The sequence below is a fragment of the Rissa tridactyla genome, chromosome Z (genome assembly GCF_028500815.1).
Source record: "Rissa tridactyla isolate bRisTri1 chromosome Z, bRisTri1.patW.cur.20221130, whole genome shotgun sequence".
Lineage (NCBI taxonomy): Eukaryota > Metazoa > Chordata > Aves > Charadriiformes > Laridae > Rissa > Rissa tridactyla.
The window spans coordinates 43911090-43936057 of record NC_071497.1 but is presented as its reverse complement, the minus strand read 5'-3'; the positions used below and the strand labels follow the sequence as shown (position 1 = coordinate 43936057).

The following is a 24968-nucleotide window of genomic DNA, read 5'->3' as shown; positions in this document are numbered from 1 at the left end:
AATTTGCATAATAAAATTTCTCATGCCAGCTAAGCCCTGGGACGTACCCAGTGCACAAAAATCAGGCTTTTAAACACGTTTCATTCACTTAACAGAAAACATGTTACATGCCAAATTTGTAGTCATAGTTCACATCCTTGTATGCAGTCTTCACCATTTGTGGTGTCCTTACATAAAGAACAAAATTAGACTACCAGCATATGCTCTGTTACATTTGGGCCATTAAAAAGGTGAGGGATGTCATCAATATTACAGCAGCTCTGGCACCAGTTAAAGCTAATCTGCATAGATGAAGGAGTAATCATTAAGGCTTTACAGACTCACTTTCCTCCAGAGTGTCAAAAATCCTCCCCACATGCCCTCAAGTGCTGGAGTTTGGTTTTGATCTCTGATTTAGCTGAAAGATGTGTAAAAGCAGGCACAACATTATCCACTGACTAAGTGCCTGAGACAGCCCTGTGTGCTGTTTATTCCAGTGAGTGCATAAAATATCTCGCGGTCATGAAACGTGTCAGAATGATGTTTACTTTGAACAGAAATATACAATTGTCTTGTTCATAAAGCAGAAAGCCCCCTCTCGGCAAGAAAACTCAACTCATGATATTTCTGCAAAGAAATACTGCTACAGGAATCCCAGTGCACCTTTGGGAGGACAGCGCTTTCCCTTTTATTTCCCTCCTTTTTTAAGCATACATTTAGCTGTTCTATTTCAGGAATGCATGGGAAAGGCTACATAGTTCAAAATGAGAAAAACAACATTCTGTAGAAGCAGATCCAATTTTAATTACAAAGCAATATCAAATCTGTATCGACACAACAGGAAAACAGAATTTGTTAAACCGGCTCCCCCCTGGATTCATAACCTTTCTTCACCATTCAGCCTGCAGGATAAAACACTCAGAATCCTCCTCCAGCACACGTTTTGGTTTCTGCGTAAGCAGTGAATCCTCTGGAGAGAGAGGAGGCAGAGAAAGGCTGGAAAATGCAATTCTTTCTGTATCTCTCAGAGAAGTGCCAAACATTATGTAGGGCACAAACCAGCTCTGCAGGTTCACCATAAACATAGCGCTTCTTGTCTTCTCTGAGTACTGTCAAGCCAGCGAATTAGGAATTTCAAAAAGGATTTACATGTCACTGTGCCTACCTGCTTGTTCTTTAAAAAAACAGAAACTGGGGGGGGGGGGGAGAGGGGAGGGCGAGCGGGGCGGGTTGGGGGGAAACCCACTTTGATGCAGGGAACAGAAAAAAAGAAGTTCCCTCTTCAAGAGATTACCTGTGCGGCCAAGCCTGAAAGCAAAGAGGTTTGCTTCATAGAGAAAAAGGGTAATACAAATAACACGAGTAATACTGAGACAGGCAGCAAGAGAACCACAGAGGTCAGTGTGGGGTGGGAGAGGCGCGAGGACTAAACAGGTGTAACTAGCAACCTGGACATCAGAAAAAAATATATTACCTCTTGGGCCACACCTGCCAACACCTGGCAGAGTTTTCACCCTTCCTGGAGTACCACCAAAGTTCAGCCTGGCAAAGCCAAAGGAGGGCACCAAAATCACTACTAGAAACCAGTGACCTCAAAATGACCAAAAGCTCCACCTGTGGATGGTGGGGAGAAGAAGAAAGAAGGGAAGCCACCTAAATCCACATCTGCATCTTCCCTTTTATTTCCTAATCAATAAAAGATACAGCTAGCCAGAGCTCTTAAAAGCAAGTTAATGGAAACGCATTAAATGCAACGGAAGCTTTTCCATCCTCAGAATACCAGCTATATATGGAAAAACTGAAAAAGAAATACAACTCTCTTGCTGGTTTTGGATTACAATGACAGCTCTGATCACAAAGCAACAAGAGCATAAATATTCACAGAGTCAAAAAGAACTATAAAAAGACAGATGTTGCCGCTATGAATACAAAAACATTCAGTTTGTGTCTTTTTTTCCAGGACACAAGATATCCACTGAACTATTTATCACCTCATGACAAAAAACTATGTATCATGTCCTGTAAACAAGACAGGATGTCTAAATAAATTCTAGCACAACAAAAAATTAAAAGATGTGAATATTCATACAGAAGAGTATGTTAGCGGTGCTAAGAGGTTTAACAGGAAATTCAACTAGGGAGGAAGGGAGGTTTAGTTTTCAAAAATTATTTGTTTCCTCATGCTATATGAAAACCCTTGCAGGACACAGAAACATTTCCATTATTCCTGAACCACCCCAGTATCATGGAGGATTTCACATAACAGTGCAACTGTAAAGAATGGGCAAAAGTCTACACTATAAAGACTGAAAATGCTGGATCTCAATTTAAAAATACGTAAATTCCATTAAGGTTTTGAGAAGGAGAGAAAAAAATGTAATATGAGTTGAGAGGGGTCAGCCTAGCAGACCATGAAAATAAAGATTTTTCTGATTTTAAAATCGATGAAAGAAAATTAAATTGGTAAGAATAAATTAGTTAATGAGCAAGAAGGTGAAGAAACTGAAGTTACTAAGGTACAACCTGGTTGTTATAAAATCTGATCACTATAAATTGCAGTTAGCAAAACAAAGACATACAAACAATTAGGATACTGTAAAAGCCTTCCAACTATACAGACCGTTACAGGTAAGTTACAGGCTGTATACAAACACACAGATATACACATTACCCTGTGCAGTCAGTATATTACCAAGAAAAACAAAAATGTAACAAGTGAGTCAAGATATTTCGCTGAGCCAGTAAACTGCAAAAGATTACCAAAAAAAAGAAAAAGAAAAATATAGCATGCAACTTCAAAAACCAGTACTTCTAGTAATCACTGTCCAAAGACTAACTCCAGATCATCATCATCAAAATCATGATCAAAAAAAGCACCTTGAGTGGGAAAAAAAGCCAATGAGACAAAAGTAAGCAATGATTAGCATGAATCTGTAACAATTCTTTGAACGTTCTCTGTGAAATAATTACAGGAATCAGCAAACCAGGGAATTATGTTTATCAATAGACCTAGATTTCTGTTGTGTATCCAACAGTGTGTTGCCTCACTTCCAAAAAAACCCTTAGAAATCCTAACTTAGAGGTGCCATGAATACAAGCACTGTGAAAAGGACTAGAAACTGGAGGTGTGAAGAAAAGGTTAATGAAAAATAGATGCAACTGGAGAGTCAGACAATGGCCTCAGAACGGTATTGTAGGAGTCTGAGTTTAGGTACGGTATTGAAATATTCATCCACGATGAAGAAGGAAGTAAGCTAAGGGCTGCTGAAAAGCAGGAGCAGAAATCAAACTCAAGGGGTCTGCAGAGAGAATTACAACTCGTATTTCCCCTCCTGACCCAATCCAACACAATCCCTCGTGGTTCTTGGTACATGCCTCTAATAGAGCATGTAGATGACAAGTTATTTACACAAACCAAACTGCAACAGAGCTCACCTCTTGACACCTTAAAGCAAATGTGAAGTGAAAAATAAGGAGGGAAAGAGATTAAAGAAGTGAATATTACCTTAGTGGTTGGGATCATAGTTTTATGAACTATGAATTCTTTCCCTGGAAAAGAGTTTCTAAATAACAGAAAAACAAAACAGAACAAAAAATGGGTGCAAACACTGGAAGGGTGTGATCAATGCTGCCATCTTCTCTGTAATGTACCACGTAACTGCTGAAATCTCTACACAACCGGAGTCTTGCTCTCTTCCCCACACATACCAGCATCCAGCTCCTGGAATTTCTTCTTCTACAGTTGTATTTTTCCCCTCTTTACCGCCATTAAAACTCAGGCCAACTACACGAATTACTTCACGTGGTCTCATCATCACAACATGAATTAAGCATTCCCTTACTATGTTTTCCCAGGAAGTACACCACAAACTCCTCTGTGCAAGTTACAAACCAGCCTCTGACGCTAAAGAAAGGGTCAGGATGAAAATTGCTACTCATTTGGTGCGTGTAGCCCACACAGAAAAAAATAACCAAAATTGTCCTGAACCTGTGTATTTTTCATTTTCCACTTAGATGTGCCACTCTTTTTGCTTTAATGCCCACAAGCCAGCAGCATCGTGCAGCTTGGGGACTGACGATTCCTGCTCAAGTCTTCTCCATTCTGGTGGCTGTAAAGTACCAACTGCCAGACTGTACGAGAAAACTAATCCGGAAATCCTGGCAACGCGAGTGGATTCTCCAGTCAAAACAGAAAAAGCCTCCCTAGATCTGCACCTAGCAACTGGCAGGGGCACCGCAAGCTGCTGGAGCGATTTTCATGTGAACAGCTGAGTCTGCACGCTGAATCACTCACGGCACCGTCTGTAAAAGCCTGTGCTGTTTCCTTCCTTTTCCCAGGATGGAGCTAAAGGAAATTCACACAGAGCAGGGGCAAGCGGGGCCAGTGTGCTTGCTGCACTCCACCTATTGGCACACTGAACGTCTCGAGATAAATCCTTCAAGTCACCTAAATTCAGGCTGGCACGGCATAGCTTCAGCGTTCAACTCGCACCCCGGGTAACTGTCCCATCTAACCAAGAGCAATCACCACTCTGACTGTAAAGGATTATCTTTGTTACGCAATTTTAAAGTAAGGGAGTGAAAGTGAAGAATCGGTTGTCTTTTACTCTGAAAACCCTAAAGAAATAGGATTAAAAGTATGTTCTGTAGCATCTTGGTGGCATGCACAGCACTCCATAGAGCATCTCATCTACATTTTTGCAATTAGTGTTCAAAGAAATAATGACATCTAATTTCTCACTCCACTACAGGGCTTGGAGTTTGTGTCTCTAAAAATAAAAACAAAAACACACCACCAACTGATGTCCTGATGCCGCAGCGTACTTATGCATTAGACTCTGATGCTAAGAGCATTCAAAAAAAAAAAAAAATGAAGACTCTGTCATCCCAGAAGAGATTACAGGTTCAAATCCAAGATTACAGCCACAGATCCTAAACACAGCTATTTTGTAAGCACGTACTAAAATCCATGCTACTCCTAGTTTAACTACCACCAACTGTTTAATATGCTCCACACAATACTTCAGATTTTCCGTTTAAGGACAGTGTTATGAACAGTTACCATTTCACATGTTTTGGTATCAGAACTATAAAATACATCCTTAGTATAGATTGCGTGCATATTTATTTATTTATTTTTATTTGCATCAATACTAAAACTAAATAATAAATACTAAAACTACTAAAAGCCTCCAAGTATTTTGGGTTGTTGAAATCCACCACCCATGCTAGCAAACTGTTAGGGCATTGCCTGACAAACATCCGGTCCGTGCCAATTAGCATTCTTGCCGACCAGTTCCCAGGCATCGCCTGGCAGATAGAAGGGGTCCAGGAACCATTCCCAAAAGGCATTTCACACGCAGACACTCTGTTTTGGAGACAAAAAGGGTTCACTAGCCTCCGTGCCCGGAGACAATACAAATACACCATTACAGTCTGAACTTTTATGCATCAATTTCCACAGGATTTCACCATTAACTTGAAACTGTTTGTGACCGATTTTTTGTCTCTGTATATTTAATAAATTATTAAGTCCTGTTGTACATTCTCCTGATACTGTTTGGGTTTAGGGGGAAGAGGGGATTGTTTGTTTGTTTTCGCTTTGCAATCCCACTTCTTTTTTTGCTTCTATTGCAGTTACGTGCAAGATCAAAAGAAGCAGGCATACAGACTGACTGTATGAAGAAAGTTTTACAGACTGTTGTCAGAAATACCCCAAGTTACCTTTGCAATATGTGCCCTATTATGGTAAATTTACGTATTACAACATCAGGACAAAAAATGGCCTGGTGCAAATCTTGATTTGTTTCGTTTTTTTTTTAAAGCACAATTGTCTTCCAAAGAGGGTAGCTTTTGGGGAAGATTTCATTCTGAGATAATAATGTTTGCAGGGAGCAAAGCATGTCTTCAATCCAGATTGTTTACTTCTTCCTGGGGTTTAAGCAAACAAGGGAAAAATAACAAGTGTTTTTAATGAAGATGTTGACTCATTTAACAAAGGAAGCCTTTAAAGAGCAATCATTTTGCAGCCACTTAATACCTACATTTCTTACTGTAACTATCTGGAATGGCCAGATTTCCAATTATTGCAGGAGTTATTTCTGTTTGCGAACCTTTCTGGTGAAAAAGGGCTCATGGTATATAGCCCATAGCTTCTCATTTCGGCTGAGAAATGTTATACGTATACTCGACCTTACACAGATTGGTATGGTCCATTTTAACTCAAGTTTCCAGCATTACCTTCAGTCAGGGGAAATTCTTCCTCTAAATGTAACAGTGTACTAGAGTATCAATGTTCATGCTTCATCCCTGGGTCCTCCTTAATCGAGTTTCTCAGTAACTTCCATGAACAGTGACCACGAATAGGATGGTTACTGTTCACACTTGGCCTACTACTGCCGTAACTAACCGTGAGCTGGAGAACAGCATCTATCTTGACAGCATATTCAAATGGCAAGAGCGGATTATCAACACACCTCCATCAAAAGCATTGTGTTAAACCCCGAAAGGAGAAAAACGTGAATGCTTTTATGAACTGTATGCCTGTAGCTGGAAAGGATAAAATAAACTGACAGCAGAGGAGCAAAGGAAAAAAAAAGAGTGGTTAGAGCTTTCTTTTTATTTTTTTTTAGTTTAATGCCAGAAAGAAAAAGATTTAGTAGTACTTTAATTACTGCTGAATTATTACGGTTGTGTTTTCACTGTCAGACAAGGAATTAAAACAGAGTGAGAACAAGATAATCCGATAGGAAAAAAAAGATGATTTGTAAGGTCTAGAAAGGGTCTCTGAGACGGCAAGGCTAGGGAGGGAAATGAGGCTGTATTTAAACAAACAAAGAACGAAGGAACAGACAAGCAGCCTCAGCTGAAGGAAGAGCTATGAGGAGATATTTTCCACATGCAGCAGGTAAAGACACAGCAGAAGTCATCTGGTGACAGCTTGACTGTAACAGGAAAAGGAGAGAAAGATTGTCTGGATATGACAAACCTTGCCAACAGGTTGACATTATCTGCACCGGGCAGTGGAGGGAGAGCGCAAAAAGAGGGCAAGAATAAGAAGAACACGCAGAAAGCCGTTTTCAGGACGTTTGATTTAATGAGCCAAAATACTCAGAAGGACAGAGACCTGTGCTACAGAAAACAAGCACTTTACCGACGAAAGAATTACTCTCCAGTCCTCCCAACCCACCTGCTTTTTTTGAGGGAGAAGAGAAAAATCAGCTGCCATTTCTCCCATTCTTTAACCGAAGTGTTTAAACCTTGAGTTTTCAATATATTGCCAGTTTAAGGGCATCAGCAACAACCATACAGGCAAAATCCAGACTCCCCATTTCACCTTCCCATAGAAAAGGCACTAATCTCTTCTTTTGTTAAAGGTAATTTCAGGAGCACTGATATACGTCATTAAATCATTCCTGACCTATACAGAAAAGTCGATCGAGGCAAATACAACCAAAAAGTGAAAAAAGAGTACTTCCTCACCAATGATCCATTTTGGCTCTAATCTTAGCCCAATTAAATCTGCCAAATAATTGCTTCTCAGCTGCCTCCTATATTAGATTTGTATCAATGCACTGAAGATGCCTAGACCAGGGGCCACATCTCCAGGCGCAAGAAGACGAATCCTCATGGGGTGCCAGAAGCCCTTTCCAAACGGAAGGGTGTATGAAGTTCCTGCAAGCCAAAAGCACCCTGTATCTCACAGGAGCCACCGCCCACCTCATGGGATCAAACCGGCGATCTGCAGTTTGGAGATCTAAGCTGTGCTGCATTGTATTATCGATTCTCCAGTTGCCTTTTATTGTTACTACAGCTCCACCCCTACTGTTCAGCCGGTGTCCAAACATGCACGACAATAAAGAATGTAAAAAATTTTATTCAAAGCTGTAAGAAAAATGAAAGCTGGGTATAAGTGAAAAGATTATACTCATATTTTAAATCAGTAACTATCCTTTCAGCTTGTCCTCATTAACTAGCTAACTTTATCTAAGGATACCTGCATTTTTCATATTTTTTTTTCTCTACACTGCAGCACCAGGCCTCACCAGTATATTGAAATACTTATCATCTACACTGTCGGTATTTACTCAAATACATGTTCATCTTCAACCCCGGATCAGGCAAGTCCTTAGGCACACATCTAAGTTCGCTTGCCTTTGTTTACTAACAATCGAAACATAAATTACGATGCCAATTGCAACACACAGGAAATACAGAGTTAAAATGAAAGGCAAGAGCATCGTCTTTACGGTAGAGAATTTACAGATTTTGTTCATTAATCGGACAACATGCAAGTGTGGAAAAAACTAATTCAACATCATTAATAAGATTTGTCCAACACAAAAGCAGTTCAGCTGCAGTTTAGTAGATACTGGATAAAATCCTGCATAAGCCAACTTTGTAAGCATTTGCACTTAAGAATAACAAGAAAGAACAACAGAATTTGTGAACTGGTAGCAACACATAAGTATTACATATAGATATATGCCTTTCCCCTACCGCAGATATAGAAATGAATGTGAAGCAAACACTGAGCTTCACACTTACCAAAATCTGTCAAGACAATTAATTTCTTAATTTGTAAATGAGAACACCCTAGTACACCTAGAACACCCTAGTAACTTTCTAGTAGCACTTTCTATTCCTTGTTTCCTTTTCAGCCCTGGAAGGAGCTAAGAGCACACCCATAAATGCTATTAAAAAGAAAACACATTACTGCGAATTTAATCAAGCACATGAAATGCCAACAGAGGTAGCTTTAACCCATAGGCTTAGCTTAATTAGAGAGGCTTCTCATCTCTCGCCAAGAGTACCTGGTGTAACTGTACAATTCGAGGCTCAAGCACGAAGCTAGGAATACAAGCCCTTATATACGGTTTCTAAAATGTGTCAACAGAGCACGGCACAGAACCCACCCTAACTTGCCTCCCCTTCCTTATCTCATCTTACTATTTTGAACCGTTACGGCACCATCGCAGCAGCTCAAGGCGCTCGCTGGTTACGGTTCTGACATCGCTTACAGGATAAATATAAATTCACTAAATCTCCTGCCTGCTGCCTACATAATCCCTTAACCTTTCCCTTTCCACAGCTATGGTTCTCCGTTGCCTTCTCATCTCTGGCCTCTCTGCTCTTTCCATTTCTCATGCTGCCTTCCCTTTCCCCACTTATTTTTTCTCCAAATTGCCAATGTTCAGCATATCTTCACGGTGAGATTCACGGACACTGCTCTTCTACCTCACAGCCTGCTTCAGCATGTTGTTTTGTTTTTTACACTTTAGTGAGGGATGGGAATTTTAAAGAGAGCTCTTTGGTTAACAGATTTCTATTAAATTTAGCATCTGCCTGCAAGACACAGACCAAGCAGAAAATATTAAGCAACAAGGTAGGTTTCCAGTCATCAATGATGTGCTACAAAAACAACTAGACAGGACAGTGTATGTCCCATTTAAAAGGAAAAAAAAAAAGTCAAGCTAGCAAAGTATTAGCCAAACTACAGATAGTAGTACTCAAACTGCACAAAAACTGCTCCTGAATTAAGATTTAAAAGACACAAGGGCATCCTTCTTACACTATTTGACAATCAGCAGCAGAAAGAAATGAGACTTCTTGGATTTTGTCACCCTTATTTTTATTCATGCAAAAGAAGGTAAAAGGTCTAAGAACAGACCACGATTAAACCAAAGCTTTGCTCTGCTTGTTTTCTTCCTGATTCCTAAGCCAGTTTTTAGAAATTATGTCTTCTCCTTGCTCAAAAGCTGGACACACACTGAAATTCAAGTTTGTTCTTTTAAACGACAATCAAATAATCACTTAGATACACACAAAAAAAAATCAGTAGCGTAGCCAGGTGATATTTTGGGGGATACCTATACATATTTTTGTTTGGGAAAGCTCATACAAAGCAAAACCTGTGTCATTTTAAAGGCCCCGTTACTACACAATTGTACATATGGGCTGAGGAACAAGAAGATCCAGTCATACAATATTTTTACAGAAAAACAGACAGATAGCAAAGTTCACTACCACTGTCAATAAGCTCCAGCTGAGAGAAAAGCCTCATTCATGCCAACCTTACCCCCAGTTTTGCACAGCTGGACCTGAACAAGCTCAAAGAGCAAAGTAAAACTTTTACTAATTTGAAAATAAAGTAATACATTAAATGTAGCAGTTTTGAGAGTGAGCTTCTAATTTTGTATTAACCTCATATAGACAAGTAATTCTAGAGTTATAATGGTTACTAACGCATATTTACTCATATTTTTTAAAAATTAAAGGAACAGTAGCGTGCTCAAGAGTCACTTCAGTTAAACAAGGTATACTGAAGCCCATGCCTAATTTAAAGCATGCCAGTGGCACCACTGAACCCAAGGTGTACTTACATATTTAATAACAAAAACTCTATGACAACAAGACCTTGATGATTAACTCTGCTCACAACTGCAATAAGCACAAGTAATCTTACAGAATAAGCCATGAAAAAAAAAATCCTTATTATTTAAGATGTTTAGGCTATTGTTACTAAAAGGTTAATTAGATGCGTGAAGTTTTCACATGAAGCCTGCAGAAACAGGAGTAAAGTGCTCGTTATGTCAATGACTTAGAAAATAAGTATCTCATTAGCACCTCCAGAAAGGAGGTCTTCCTGCTGCTCCAGACGCATTTCCAATAGTTTTGAAGACCTACTTCCCCCACTGCCCTCTTTCAAGCCTTGATTTCGTGCTTTGTCGGGCAGCGTGCACAAGCAGGTCACCTCTCTGCCGCGCACGTGGGAGCGGACAGTGCCCACTGGCCCTTCAGGCTGTTTTTCGTAACCTCTCCGTTTTAGCTGTGCCATTACAACTTCACCCTACTGTTGGCTGCAAGACTGCCCGACATACGGGTCCCAGAGAGGCTCCACAAACAAAAAAAACATGGGAAAATAAATGTCATCACAAGAATTAGTTGTGCATCCCTTGGGCCCCAGCCCTGTCCTGTGTCTGTCACCACTTCAGCCAATTTGCAGTCACGAAGTCTCTCAGATGAGGAGGACGACATGCTGAATCCCGACCTTTGAGCTGCAAACCTAGCCTTGAGCGACTTGGTGACCTACATGGCAGCTGCACGGCTCAATAACTAGTTGGCTGGAGTCTGCAAATGCATGATTCATCTCTGATTCTCCCCACACCACCCCATATGCTGTCACTAGTCTGTTTGCTATAAAATGTAATTTCCAAAAGTGGGCTCTATTAGCCTGTTGGCTTGCTGAAACACTGCCTTGAAAGAACTCTAACAGTAAAAATTTATTTTATTTTCCTACATAAACACTACAAAATTGACACAGGGAGGAAAAAAAAATTTACACATATGTATCTAAATACATCTGCTCCTGCTTACCTTTCCTAACACTACCTCCCAATGTTCTAGCTGAGTAACACACAATTCTGGTTGCAGATTTTGTAGCACCGAAGATCTACAGAGCACCCACAAAGATTTTAGCTAGCGGACATCTCTGCACTGAAGAGGTACTGGGGCCCGCCAATACTAGTCCATGTGGGCAAGCCAACTGCTAGAAAGATATACTTGAAAAAGTAGGATCTGGCAAAACTTAGCGCACAAAAATGCAGCAAATCATCAGCTACATATACAACACCTGCAGACTAGCTGCATATCTCCTCTCCTCTCCCCATGAAAATGCACAGCTAGAATTTCAGTCATCACCGTTCTCCGCTGTATCCCTTGTCCTTAAGAGACTCTGTTGGCATTTCTCAGTGCTGTAGAATTAGGCTTTCTTATCCTCTTAATGACCAAAACACAGCTGTCCAACATGTTCCAGCTGGCACAACCCTAGCATCTCTGCTGTTAACCCAGCAGCACATCATCTGGGCTGTTCTGTCCCGCTGAATACGCATCTATATGTATATATACAACTAATTCACAACTTGGGGGTTTTTCCCATTCAAAAATAAAATTGTAGCATTGTGAAAGCTCCTTGCAAGTTTTGTCCACATTATGAAGTTCAAATACAGATCTGACCGAGAGGCTGAAGGCAAAAAGTTAAATGGGTTGGGATTTGTTAGTCTCATGTCTTAACAGCTATGCACATACAAGAGGATAAACAAATTATACAGCTAAATTATATCTCCTCTGTATATGCAGTGATAGGTAAAGGGTAGCTATCTATAGATAGGATTAAGCAGTTCGAAGCATGTGGCACAGAAAAGAGTGACAGGTAAGTCAGAACCATGAAATGTCATCATTAATTGCGTGTTTCTGCTGAAGTGACCAAGAGCGAAGTAGTTCCTCACACTTGGATCTGCATTTACATGTTTAGAATTTCAGCACCTAAATACCCCATGGAAAAAAAAAACAGCACCTATTCCTACATTTTAAATATTTTTAGTCAGTGTGTGGACTCAGGAAAACAAGTTCTAGATGAGTTTAAAAAAGAATCCATTTTTGAGGATTACCTGTAGAACTGTAATAGTTAAATTTTAATAGTTAAATTTTCAACTGTGGTGTAAACCACTTTTCCCCTGCATGCATTACAAGTGGAATGAGCCACAACAATGCGATACGTTCTGAGCTCATTACTGCACCTTGCACAATGTCACACCTAAAGTAATGACTGTTTTTTTCTACCCTGTGGGCATCAAAGGGCATACTCTTAGCACATGTAAATCTGTTGAGCACTATAAATCTACAGAGCTATAATGACACCATCTCAGGTTCTGACCTCAAATTCATCATTGTTTAAAGAGACTAATGTTGAAGGATGCCAAATAAGTTATGCAAAGCTTGCATTCAGCTCCAAGAAAAGAATCTGAAGGCCATTCTGCTGCTTACCTATTAAAGCTATGATCTCATAACCACGCTATTCATTAACAAGAACACTACAATGATATAGGTACAAGGCATTTCAGTAATTTCCTATTACGTCCAGGCTACATGCTGTTTGAGTGTAACTAGTACATAAATACAGACTGGGAGAGGAGTGGCTGGAGAGCAGCCCTGCAGAAAGGGATCTGGGGCTGCTGGTGGACATCAGGCTCAATGTGAGTCAGCAGGGTGCCCTGGCAGCCAAGAGGGGCAACCGCATCCTGGGGAGCATCAAACACAGCATAACCAGGAGGTCAAAAGAGGGGATTGTCCCACTGTATTCAGCCTTGGTGCAGCCTCAAGTTGAATACTATGTGCAGTTCTGGGCCCCACAATTTAAGAAGGATGTGAAGGTACTTGAATGTGTCCAGAGGATGGCAACAAAGCTGGTGGAAGGGCTGGAAGGCATGTCCTGTGAGGAGTGGCTGTGGACTCTGGGTTTGTCTAGTTTGGAGAGAAGGAGGCTGAGGGGTGACCCCCTTGCTCTCTACAGCTTCCTGAGGGGGGGACATGGAGAGGGAGGTATCTTTTCTCCCCAGTATCCAGTGATAGGATGCATGGGAATGGTTCAAGGCTGCACCAGGGGAGGTTTAGACTAGACATCAGGAAGTATTTCTTTACTGAGACAGTGGTCAAACACTGGAATAGGCTTCCCAGAGAGTTGGTCGATGCCCCAAGCGTGCCATTGTCTTGAAAAGAGGCATTTGGACAATGACCTTCATAATATTCTTTAACTTTTGGTCAGCCCTGGATTGGTCAGGCAGTTGGATGAGATAACTGCTGTAGTTCTCTTCCAACTTGAACTATTCTATTCTATTCTATTCTATTCTATTCTATTCTATTCTATTCTAGTATTAAATGGCTCCTTTGGAACTAATAAAAAACAGAATTTGGTCCAAGCAAAAACACAGCTTGCACCTCATGGCACTTGATTTTTTTCAGCCACAGTTGTACGTACAAGACCACCGACTTGATTTAAAGCTGTGGATATTTCATACTGCCAGAGAGACAGAAAGACCAACTGTGAGTGACAAACAACTTCCTAAAAGACCACTCGCATCTTCCGACCTGGATGCCAAGATCATCTCAGTGATTCTATGAGTGCCACGGAAATTTCAAACAGAGTAATTTGATTTGTAATGCTTGCAGTTTAAGAATCTATAAGACTTCCATAATGCATCAGAGTTTGGGTCTTGTTAGGGCACCTAAAATAGCCCTGCTTGCACCCACTACAAACATTGCTGCTCCCACCAGAAATTCACGGATTCCTTACTCTTTACCTCCTTATCCCTATTACTTGAAGGAATAAAAAGGCACCATGTAATTAGGAACGGGGACCACAGCAAAGTTGCGGTCTTTCCAACTGCACGACTACTATTGCTGAAAATCCTTCCGTAAGTTATCTCTCGCCTTAAATTAGGAGGAAGGGGGAGCAGCGTTTCATTGCGAACTCTGCCCGCTACCTCTGCTTCCCGGCACCGCACGCCGCGGGCCCGGCTCCCAAGCCAGGGCTTTCCCGGCCCCGCAGAGCCGGCCGGTCTCCTCCCGACGCCCCCTCCCCGGCACCAAGCGCCCACCGGGGCGCTCCCTTACCGCCCCGCGGGGACGGGGGAAGGCGCCGCCGGAGTCTCCCCCGTCGCCCGGTCGGGCCACCGCTCCCCGGGGGCGTCCGGCCGCAGCGAGGGATGCCGTGCCGGGGCTGCCGGAGCACGGCGCACCCCGCGGCTCCGGCGGCGGCCGGGCGGACTCCGCGCCGCGCTGTGGCCGTGGCTGATGTGGCGCAGCGCCGGGAGGCGGCGGAAAAGCCGCGGCCGCCCGCGCCGCAGGTGCGCGGAGCCCCGCGCAGAGGAGCGGGGGGGCGTGCGGGAACCCGCCGCCGCCGCCCCGGGCCCTGCCACCGGCTCCGCCGCCGCCCGAGCCCCGGAGCGGGGGTACCGCTGCCCGCCCCGCCGCCGCCGCCGCCGCCCCTCTCCCCGCCGGCACCTGGATGTGGCAGGAGATCTCGGAGTCGTCCAGCAGCCGCACGGTGCATTTCATCTCCGGGCTCAGCGACCTGATGCTGGAGCTCCGGAACCGGATCATCCCCGCAGCCCGCCCGCCGCCGCCGCCGCCCCGCAGGCAGCCGCAGGGGGCCAGCCTGCAGCGGCGCCCGGCCGACCGCCGCACGGCACGGCACGGCGCGGCGCGGCACGGCGGCGGCGCCGCCCCTCAGCCCCGCGGCGCCCCGCTGCCGCCGCCGCCCGCCATCCGCCCGCCCGCCCGCCCTCCGCGGCTGGGGCCGCCGCTGCGTCAGGCTGCGCCCCGCTCGCCGGCATCAGCATCCTCCTGCGCCCGCCCCCGGCACGGCGCGGCATGGCCGCCCCCACCTGCACCACCACCCCTCCCGCCGGCCCGCTCCCTGCGCCCTTCCGCTGCGCCGGGATGGGGAGGGGGGAAAGGCAGCCCCCCGAGGGAAATGGTCAGGGCGCCTTGTTTGCCTGCCCCGATGCAGGCGGGCTTTGGCTGCTGTTGGGTGCTCCCGAGCCGCTGGTACTCGCGTGGGAGTGCCCCCGCTGTCCCGCAAAGTGGGGCGGGGGGGAGATGGGGTGGACGGGACAGACACACGGACATCCCCTCGGTGCCGGCGCGAGGGAGGTCCCCAGGCTGCCTGCCCGCCCAAACGTGGGTCTCCGGGGTGTCCCAACACGGCCCGACGCAGGAGGGACACTGTGAAATAAATAAATAAATAAATAAATGTGGGGGTTTATATCTATATATAGAAAAAATAAAAATTACCAAAGAAGATGAGCGCGCTCTAAGGAAACAGCAGAAAATATAATGCAACTTCATGTAAGAGTGCAAGTCTTGGAAACTTGTTTCCTCAGGGAAAAAGAGTGGTCCATTCCGGAGGAGCAGTCTCAACCCCTTTGTTGTGCACGTGGGAAAGAAAATACAGCAAATAGTATGGAAAATGTAGAAAATAGTGGCTTCACTGTTACTTTCTCCAGCCCAGAAGGCTATACACATTTGTGCAAAACCTTCCAGGAAGCAAGCAGTAAAGTTGGCCAGCCTTGAAACAGGGATCAGCACTGTGTTGAAAAAGGAGCACTTCCTTTGACAGTGTGAAATGAAAAACAGCCAGCGCAAAATGGGATGTGACTGAAAGTCTACATAAAGAAAAAAAAATACTGGCAGCCGTGCACAAGGTGTATTTCAATCATTTTGCCTAGTTGTCTTTGATCCCCTAAAAACACCCATATTTTGAAAATAGTTCTGTGTGAATGCAATGTTCTTTTGAAAATGCAATGGAAAAGCCTGTGCGCCGCTACTCCTGGAAACCCTTCCTTTGGTTTTCTGCTGGGCTGCTAACAGCAGGAAATACAGACAACCACAAACAAATGAGAAGTATATAATGCTCACTGCCGTCAGCTAATAAATATACAAAGCCCTTTAATGTGGAACATAAAAGAAAAACTATAAGTATATGCTTCTTGTAAATGATAAATGCTTCCAGTTGCATGGTGAATAGTGAAGCAAACCAGCAAGTACTTAAAACAGATTATTCACCTCAATAGCCAGTCAGCCCACAAAGTATGGAAGAAGGTCCTTATCAGCAGAGACACCAGTTGTAGACACCCACTCATTAATAGTAAAATAACAGGTTTTGTCCTGCAGCATGGGAGCTCAGTAGAGGCAGGATTTCAGCCCACGTGTGGATTGACTCTCAGGCGACACAGATTTTCCTGCCTACAGTAGAGAAAGAATCTTTTTTTTTCCTAAGCCGGATATCTTACTTTTGCCTTCAGTCTCTGCAGCATGCCTTTCTCCATCCGAGAGAGGAGCTGGAAGAGGGAGCTGAGCCAATGATGGAGCTTTAGGGAGCAGATCAATGTCTGCTCAGCTGCTGCCAGAGGGGTTTTTGCTTTACTTTCAGGACCACGTGGAGACGGATGAGCTTCCCAGGAGTTCTCAGGGTGATGACTGAAGCGTGAAATTCGCGTCTCCAAACTGTTACACAGCAAGCGTGAACCGTTGTGTACCAACAGCAGCGCACCTGCAGGAGCACAGCCCTCAGCAGAATTTTACTTGCCTGCTTTAAAGACAGGTCACTCATGTCTTTTTTTTTGACACTTTATTTGCTTCTGTGATACCCTGTACCACCTAGACTGGAGGTGCCTGAGAGCTCTGTGAGACAAGTAACAGGTTTCTATGTTTCAGTTACCACAGAAATACAGTCATCACTAGCACAGAATACAGCGGCCACCTAGCAGGAAGTCACAAAATAAATGAAATGATCAAAAGCAAATACTCCACCCCATAGGAAAAAAAAAGTAAACAGACAGTGAAAGCAAACACTCTTCCCAGTTGGAACAGCAGGATGTAAATCCATCAGATGGGTTTTGCATGAGATATTAAGACTGCCATTCCTTCCTTATTCAAAAAGCATTATAGGCCTTTTTTTTCCCTACAAATAGGAGGCTCTTAAATGTCTCATACAATTATGAATTATACAGAAAAACCCACAAATGTATTTCAAAAGCCATTTCAAAAGCCTGACTAAGTGCACTCCTTTTTGACATATCTTGGAGGTCAAACAGTCCTTATGCAGCCAGCATTTGGAAAGATCGCCTGAAAGGTTCAGGAACTAGCATTAAATAGTATGGCCAAATTAGAAAACACAAAGCAATGCATAAACTCAGTTCAGTTACCAGTAGATGCTGAACTGATGGAATATAAAAAAGTACACTGTTTGTACACCATTTGTACACCTGTCTACTGTCTCAGTGGAAGGTTATTGGGTTATTGCTGCCGACACCGAGTCATGGTGTGGAAATGTCTGTCCAAGCACTGACCTGGCTTCATACTGCAGAGCTTGGGAGATCTGATGGGGCGATCTCAATACCAGGTAATTATGGCTGCAAGAACAAATGCTGGTGGGCAGGCACATGCTTGAAATGTGTTTGAGGTTCACCAGTCTCAGGACTGTCACCACTCAATGCAACAGCCACGTTCTCAGTCTTTGTTCATCTCACTGGTCGATGAATGGATTTGCTTTGGGCTAATTACATCTGGATGGTGTAAGGGACAGCAGCCTATACTTCCTATTCACCTAGGAATTGCTGACAGATATGAAGTTACATTTAGGGATAGCAGGAAGCGCTAATGAGCTTGAATAGTACTTTGATTTCTGGACAATTCTGCATGGGGCGAAATTAGAGAATATAGTAGTCATAGAATCATAGAATCATAGAATCACAGAATGGTTTGGGTTGGAAGGGACCTTAAAGATCACCTAGTTCCAACCCCCTGCCCTGGGCAGGGACACCTCCCACTAGACCAGGCTGCTCAAAGCCCCATCCAGCCTGGCCTTGCACACTTCCAGGGATGGGGCATCCAGAGCTTCCCTGGGCAACCTGTTCCAGTGCCTCACCACCCTCACAGTAAAGAATTTCTTCCTAATATCTAATCTAAATCTCCCCTCTTTCAGTTTGAAATGATTACCCCTCATTCTATCACTATACTCCCTGATAAAGAGTCCCTCCCCATCTCTCCTATAGGCCCCCTTTAGGTACTGGAAGGCTGCTATAAGGCCTCGCACAAGCCTTCTCTTCTCCAAGCTGAACAACCCCAATTCTCTCAGCCTGTCCTCATAGGAAGGTGCTCCAGCCCTTTGATTATCTTCGTGGTGCTCTGCTGGACCCGTTCCAACAGGTCCATGTCCTTCTTTTCCCTTCAGTGACTGGTCATCACAGCAATTTTAGTACTTTAAGTTAATGTTTACAATTTAAACAAGCATATACACACTCATACTTATATATATTTTTCCAAATACTCAAAGGTTAATCCATAAATGCAACTGCCACAGCTGTAAACACGCTGGCCTTGGGCCAGACCTTGGTCTCCAGCACAGGTAGAGCAGATACACAATTCACTGTCCCCACAGGGGTGCCCTGCATGACCCACTAACCTACTGCCAGGCCCACAACTACCCACTACCTTGGGCTTGGTCCCCTTGCGAGGTTGTCACTCTCAGCCAGGCCATGCAGCACGTATAGCCATTCGCTATGGGTGGGACTCTGAGACCACGCTGCCACAGGCAAGCAACAGCAACCTCATTAAAATGAATGAAGTCTAGGACAGTTTAGATTTCAATCCGTTCCCTTCCACAATAGGATTATGATCTCCAATTCTAAAATACTTCAGCTGAAGACAGATGATCTGGACATCAGGCTTCTCCGGAACATATCCTAAGGAGCGGAGGGTGGGGGTTGAGCTAGCAAAGAACCAGTATTTCAGGGAGAAGTCTACTACAGTCAGGGAAGTGTGATTTTTTGCTTTCAAAGTCACAAATTTCACAGGAAAGCCAGCTTCCTGGGTGTCCTAGAGGTCCCGTCACACAGGAGAAGGTTTGGATGACTTCTGAAGGACTCAGTTCACCAGGCAAACAACTAGTTCATACCAAGGCCCCAAAGTTTTGTGCATATACTTTTTTTTCTCCAACGGACTTGCCTTTGAGACACAGGCTATATTTGCGTAAAATGTATCCAGAAGCCAATCTGAAATTAGCAATGAGCTAATTGAATAGAGCTGGGCATACCGGGCAGCACTCAACAAATGAAGACAAACGAGTTCATAAAATGTTATGTTTATGGAGAGATCCCACCCCTAGGGGATGCTTTTGTTTCAATCTTAAGTAAACTTTTGGAAGAGAAAAAGAATCAATTTCACTTTATAGCAAAAATTAGAAAATTGAGGGTTTCACATCTTGAAATAAAAGGTCTCTCACATCTGAATATTACACCAGTAATTTGAAAACTGTGTATAAAATATTAATGCATATTTCTATAATGCTTATTACTGTACTAACAAACCCTAAGAGTATTTAAAGGCACATCATTTACAAAGAAAAAATATTTAAATAGCAAAAGTTCTACTGATTGCAATGAGGGCAGGGTTGAGCCAGAAGATGAAACTTTAATTCACATAAGGTTTCTACTTTCTTTTACATTACAAAAACATCATGTATTTGTTGCATGAATGAGAAGGCAACAAGATCTGCAAAATATGACATTACTCAACAGCAGTACCAAAGTACTCAGGATTTTCATGTTAGTACTTCAAAGGGAATTTCTATTGTGAGCCAAACATGCCCTCAACTCCAAATCCACTAAAAAATGCAGAGACAGCAGTGATATATTTGTCCACAATTACCCCAGCAAAAAGACCTAAAGTCCTATTGAGATCCGCAGGGGTGTTTCACAGCTTGCATGGCACGGGTGGTCCTGCTGGCCTCCAAATTCCTTGGGTGGTGTTGTGAGTTCAGTCACCACCATGGCTCACAGGGGGAGCAGGGGCGAGTCAAGCACGCATTTTCTTCCACTGCTGAAGTTCAGCAATCTCTGCAAACTTTCAGAAGTCTGGGAAGAACATTGCGACACTCCCTTCCAGCAGGGAATGATGGGTTGAATTCATTGTACAAACTTCTTAGCAAATTTCCTGCAGATATTCACCTGTAAGTGCAAATATCTATCAGCATTTGTCTGAGTTAAACCGTATTGCACAATGCCACCCTTAAAAGTTTCTTACTGGAGCAAACTTTATATTGATTTTAGTCCACGCAAGACAACTACCGTGAAGGCACATGTTAGCTCTCAGCCTTTGGTTCGGAGCATACAAAGTCAGCGAGACGATTATCACTGTTCACTAAGTCATGGGACTTGCCAACATGTTTTTGCCAGTAGGAATTGAAACATTTCTTTGGTACACTCTTCTTTTTTCAGGGAAGGTATAGGCAGTCATGTTTTTCTAATACTATTGTCAGGAAAACTACAGCAGGTAGTGTCCTCTCTCAGAGTTTCCCATGCTGCCTCTCCAAGGAGTCTCTCTCCCCTGAGGACGAAGTTTTGTTACTAAATACTTCTTTGACTACTGGTTCTCTCTAGCTGCTTTCACACAATCCATGCAGGAAGCTTCCAGGCTTGCTAACAGCCCCAGAGAAACCCTGCCGCTCACACCGCTGAAAGACTAACAGGTCTTGCATGCAGCACAACTGGTGGTTTCAGATGTCTACAGCTAATTCAGAACCTACAGGAACCTGATTGTCTCTTGCTGAGTGCAGGGTGGCTGCCACATCCATTTATCTCCCCAGTCTACAATGAATTAAAAAAACATGCCAGCACCAGTGACTTAGTAGTCCAAATAAAGGTACTCTGCATCTCCTGATCAAGCTGAAAATCAGAGGTCTGCTCTCCTGGCTGTATTTGTGCATAGATAAATAATATAGCAATGTACATCTGCCCATCAAAAAAGTTCTTTTTAAGTAGGTAGAGGTATATTTGCAGAGACAGTGATGGCAGGCAGAGAAAAGAGGTATTGCCTTTGTTGTCCCAAATCTGGGTTCTTTACCTGGTGGGCAAGCCAATAACATTCAGAGCAAAGGTATTTCCAAGTTTATTCCATTAATGCACAGAAATGGGGTGCTTGTCCAAAGGGAGCACACCTCAGTTTCAAAAATTTCCCTTTTTATACACTGATGGTTACATATTCTAAAAATTAATACATGTTCATTATTATTCTCTTTAATGATTTGTCGAGATTTCTTCACTTTCTATGTAAATCAGTGCGCAGACTCTTGTCTTCTTTGTCCACTGTTCTCTTTTGAGTAGGTGGTATCATTTGGGTAGGTGGTCAATGAGTTGGTGGTCATGATCTCCCCCTGCCGAAATTACCTTTTACCTCCTTCTCTAATCTTGGCAGTTCCCGGGGGTTTTCTCGGTTTGCTGACCAGACCTACAGTTCATCATTCTCCTGACAGAAATATCCTGCTTATTAACAAAGCTAAATTGTGTAGTGGTTAGTTCCTTAGTTCAGTCTTAGATTAATCATGTCTAGTTACTATTTCTCTATAATTAATGAAATATGGTTGGGTCTGTACAGATGACTTTTAGCAGCAGCAGGAGATTCCTTGGTTGCTTTGGTTACGTGTTACATTTTGTTTTTCTAGTTAGTATCAGTTTTACTACAACAGCTTGAACAGATCCTCTTTTTAATAGTATTTATCTAAATGAATGTTTAGTAAGGCTCCAATTCAAAATACAGTCCAATGTTACAAGTTGTCACATATTTTCAAGCTAATCATTGCAGAGAGGATAAAAACAAGAGTAAAAGTTGATCATTACTGTAACAGTGGTCATAAAGTATACAATAACTACATTAGCATCAGTTGCCAGGTGGCCAGTCAAGCAAACTCTTCAGAGGCAGGCTTTGAAGAGCTCTCTGCATCCCAAAAGACTTGCTTACTGAGTGCACAGGGAAATAATCCCCACCACACACTTATTTTGGTGTGGTTTTTTACTCGTTACTGGGTAGAATTCGGACGCTGATGGGCAGAACTCGCTTGCAGTAATGTCCCGTTTCCATGGCTGCTGCACATGCACTTTCAAACAGCTGAAAGTGCTTAGACCAGTTTGGGCTGGTTTTATAGTTCCTTTTCTTCTTTTAGGGTTATTCTGATTTTTAATACTCCTGTCATACAATTCGAATTTTACATCCTTTGTCTGCGTTGGTAGCTGTCTAACTCCCAATGTGTTTAAAGCTCTTTTCCAACCAGTAACGATCCTTGAAGCTGAGGTCTGTATGAGGAATCAGATTTTACACGATGCATAAATCAAGGTGAAGTCCAGCTAATAAAACTTCTGCTTTGCACATGAGGTAAATCAGGTTCCCAGTACACTTTGTGAACAAATTAGGTAGGACAGGAAAAACATGTATCGCATACAACAGGTATTTCAAGTTTTTTAATCTTGCCAACATCTAATCTCAATCCAGAGTCTGTTATTAAAGTAATTATCACTGTGATTTTTAAATAATAACATGCAATAATATTCAGTTTCTGATACAGCTCTCTTTATAGCTTCTGATTTCTGTCATTAATTCCAAATTACTGTAAGGACTATTGCTCTTTATTGATCTGGCTCTTTTAATTGTGTAAGAGCTAATAAGAACTGGATTGAAGGTTGTAATTACCTTTGTTGGTGAACTTCCTTGCACATGAGAGGCTCAATGGGGTGAGAGCTAAGTGCGCTGGTAAGTGATTGCAGAATGAAGGCTCAGCAATCTAGGGAAGAGATGTGGACTAACCAAATGCAAAAAACATCAGAGACACTAACAAGGCACACTTCAAAAGCATTCATTAGTAACTGCTCAGTAATAGCAACCTTATGATTTACTTGTAGGAGGAGCATTTTAAGATACATATATTTTCTCCTTGCTACTTCCCAAAGCCAGCAGGTGGCTACATCCTGCTAACACTTCGAGTGCTTTCACAATTAATGGTTCTACATGGGCGTGTGCTGCTGCTTTTGTAAGCAGTGTTGAAATATAGAGTACGTAGCTTTTACACCCCGGCTGTTAGGAGACAAATATAATATGAGAAGATAAAATAATAAATCTGTTGCAGAACCTGTACTGCCAACGGAGGCCAGAATCTCTCAAAGTGACGAAGTAATCCTGGAGAAGCTGCTTTTCCTCTCACATAGACTGGAATAAAAACAGTAGAGCTCTCATGATGTCCGCCTTAGCTATGCCTGTTTTCTTTTTGAAGAGGATAAAGAAAAGAAAATCATCTTCGCATAAGTCTGTGGTCTTCTTTATGTCCGGTCTGCCTCTGCAGTAACACTGAAATTACCCTACATCACATGCGACTGTGGACTGTGAGCAGTAGCTGTACACTCGCCTGGGCGCTATGTATGCTGGCAGCCTCCCACAGCCAGGCAGAAAGATCCATGTATTTTCCTGACTCTGCTCCGAGCGTCAGACTTTCAGACAGTCACTTTTGAATGACACTGCTGCAGCTCTGGTTGTTACTCTGGACTGAAAACACTGTAGTTTTCCCATTTTTTTTTACACTCTCGATGTGGCAGATAAGTAAAATCTTATTTTATGGCCTCAAGGTTTCAGATAGATTTTGATTTATTGATCATTTCTCAAGAGTCTTTATGTTAATGCATTGACTTTGATCATATCCCGTGGAGAAATTTTCATGTGGGAAAGCAGAATTTTGTTTCTTATACACAATTCAATTTGGTAAGGTTCTTGTGGAAACCTGGAGTTGGCATCAAAAGATTTACTCCAGATTACGCCGATGTGCCATAAAATGAATGTGTTTTCAGAACCTGAGGAACAATCATGTAAAAAGACAACTAATCTTCCAGTGCTTATCGACATTCATTTTCTTGAAAATGAGTCAACTAGCTATTGCATAAGCATATTATAGTACTTCCTTTGAATAGAAAAATAAAAATGAAATAGAAAAATTAAAATGAATTAACAATAGCTAGAAAAATAAAAATGAATTAACAATAGCTTCTGTGTTTACTGTTATGTGTATTTAACTTTTAGATCGATGTTTTCTTAGACTTCTCTATACAGAAATTAGTGAGCTAGGACATGCACAGGTTATAATGTGGTATGAAGTATTGCATTCTTCTTTTATCTACAGCTAGGTTCAGTTAATTTTGTCACTCCTGCAGCGTCACAATCAAGCTGAGAATGTCCTTATGTCACTTAGAAGCAATAAAGTGAGGTCACTCCCATTCCGTCTTACCTGGGCAGTTTTGTACTGTGAACTAGAAAAATAAGAAAAATTATTTGCAACATCATACCCTACAGCACTGCACTTCAGTATGAAAATATGGGATGAGGTAGCATGTATAAATACTTGATGTGACTTTTAAAACCTGTAACAGCTTTAGTTTGATTTACTGATCCCATATATCTAAAAGCTTGACAGATTCAACAAGCTGACCATTTTTTTCCCAGTACGGGGAAATCCTGTTGGGTGCAGAGAGCCAGTTTGTACCAACTTCTCCTCGATTCCCCAGATATCTACTGTATGTTCAAAAGGAAAGGGATTTCAGTGCACTGAGTGACTTGGCATTGCAGAGAACACTTTCTGAAAATTGTTGGTACAGTTTTGGTTAACATAGCCGTACTTTGAAGCTGATTTACTTCATAATGAGGACTAACTGTGTCTAACAGACACGCTGCAGTATAGGCTACTTTGACGACGCTCCTCACAGTGAACACCTCTTACTAACTTGTGTTTACTGTCAGTAAATATCCAGGATTTAATTATAACACCTGAAGTTCTA

The 24968-nt window shown here is 42.7% G+C and overlaps 1 protein-coding gene across 1 annotated transcript in view; it reads right to left on the bottom strand.

Annotated features, from left to right (window-relative positions):
- The window catches only part of FRMD3 (FERM domain containing 3), a 139652-nt gene extending 124699 nt beyond the window's left edge, over window positions 1–14953 (bottom strand). Inside the window, exon 1 of the mRNA XM_054186736.1 lies at window positions 14821–14953. Coding sequence (XP_054042711.1) covers window positions 14821–14919 — 99 coding nt within the window. The 5' untranslated portion in view covers window positions 14920–14953. The remainder of the gene's footprint in view (window positions 1–14820) is intronic.
- Window positions 14954–24968: the final 10015 nt, after the last annotated feature.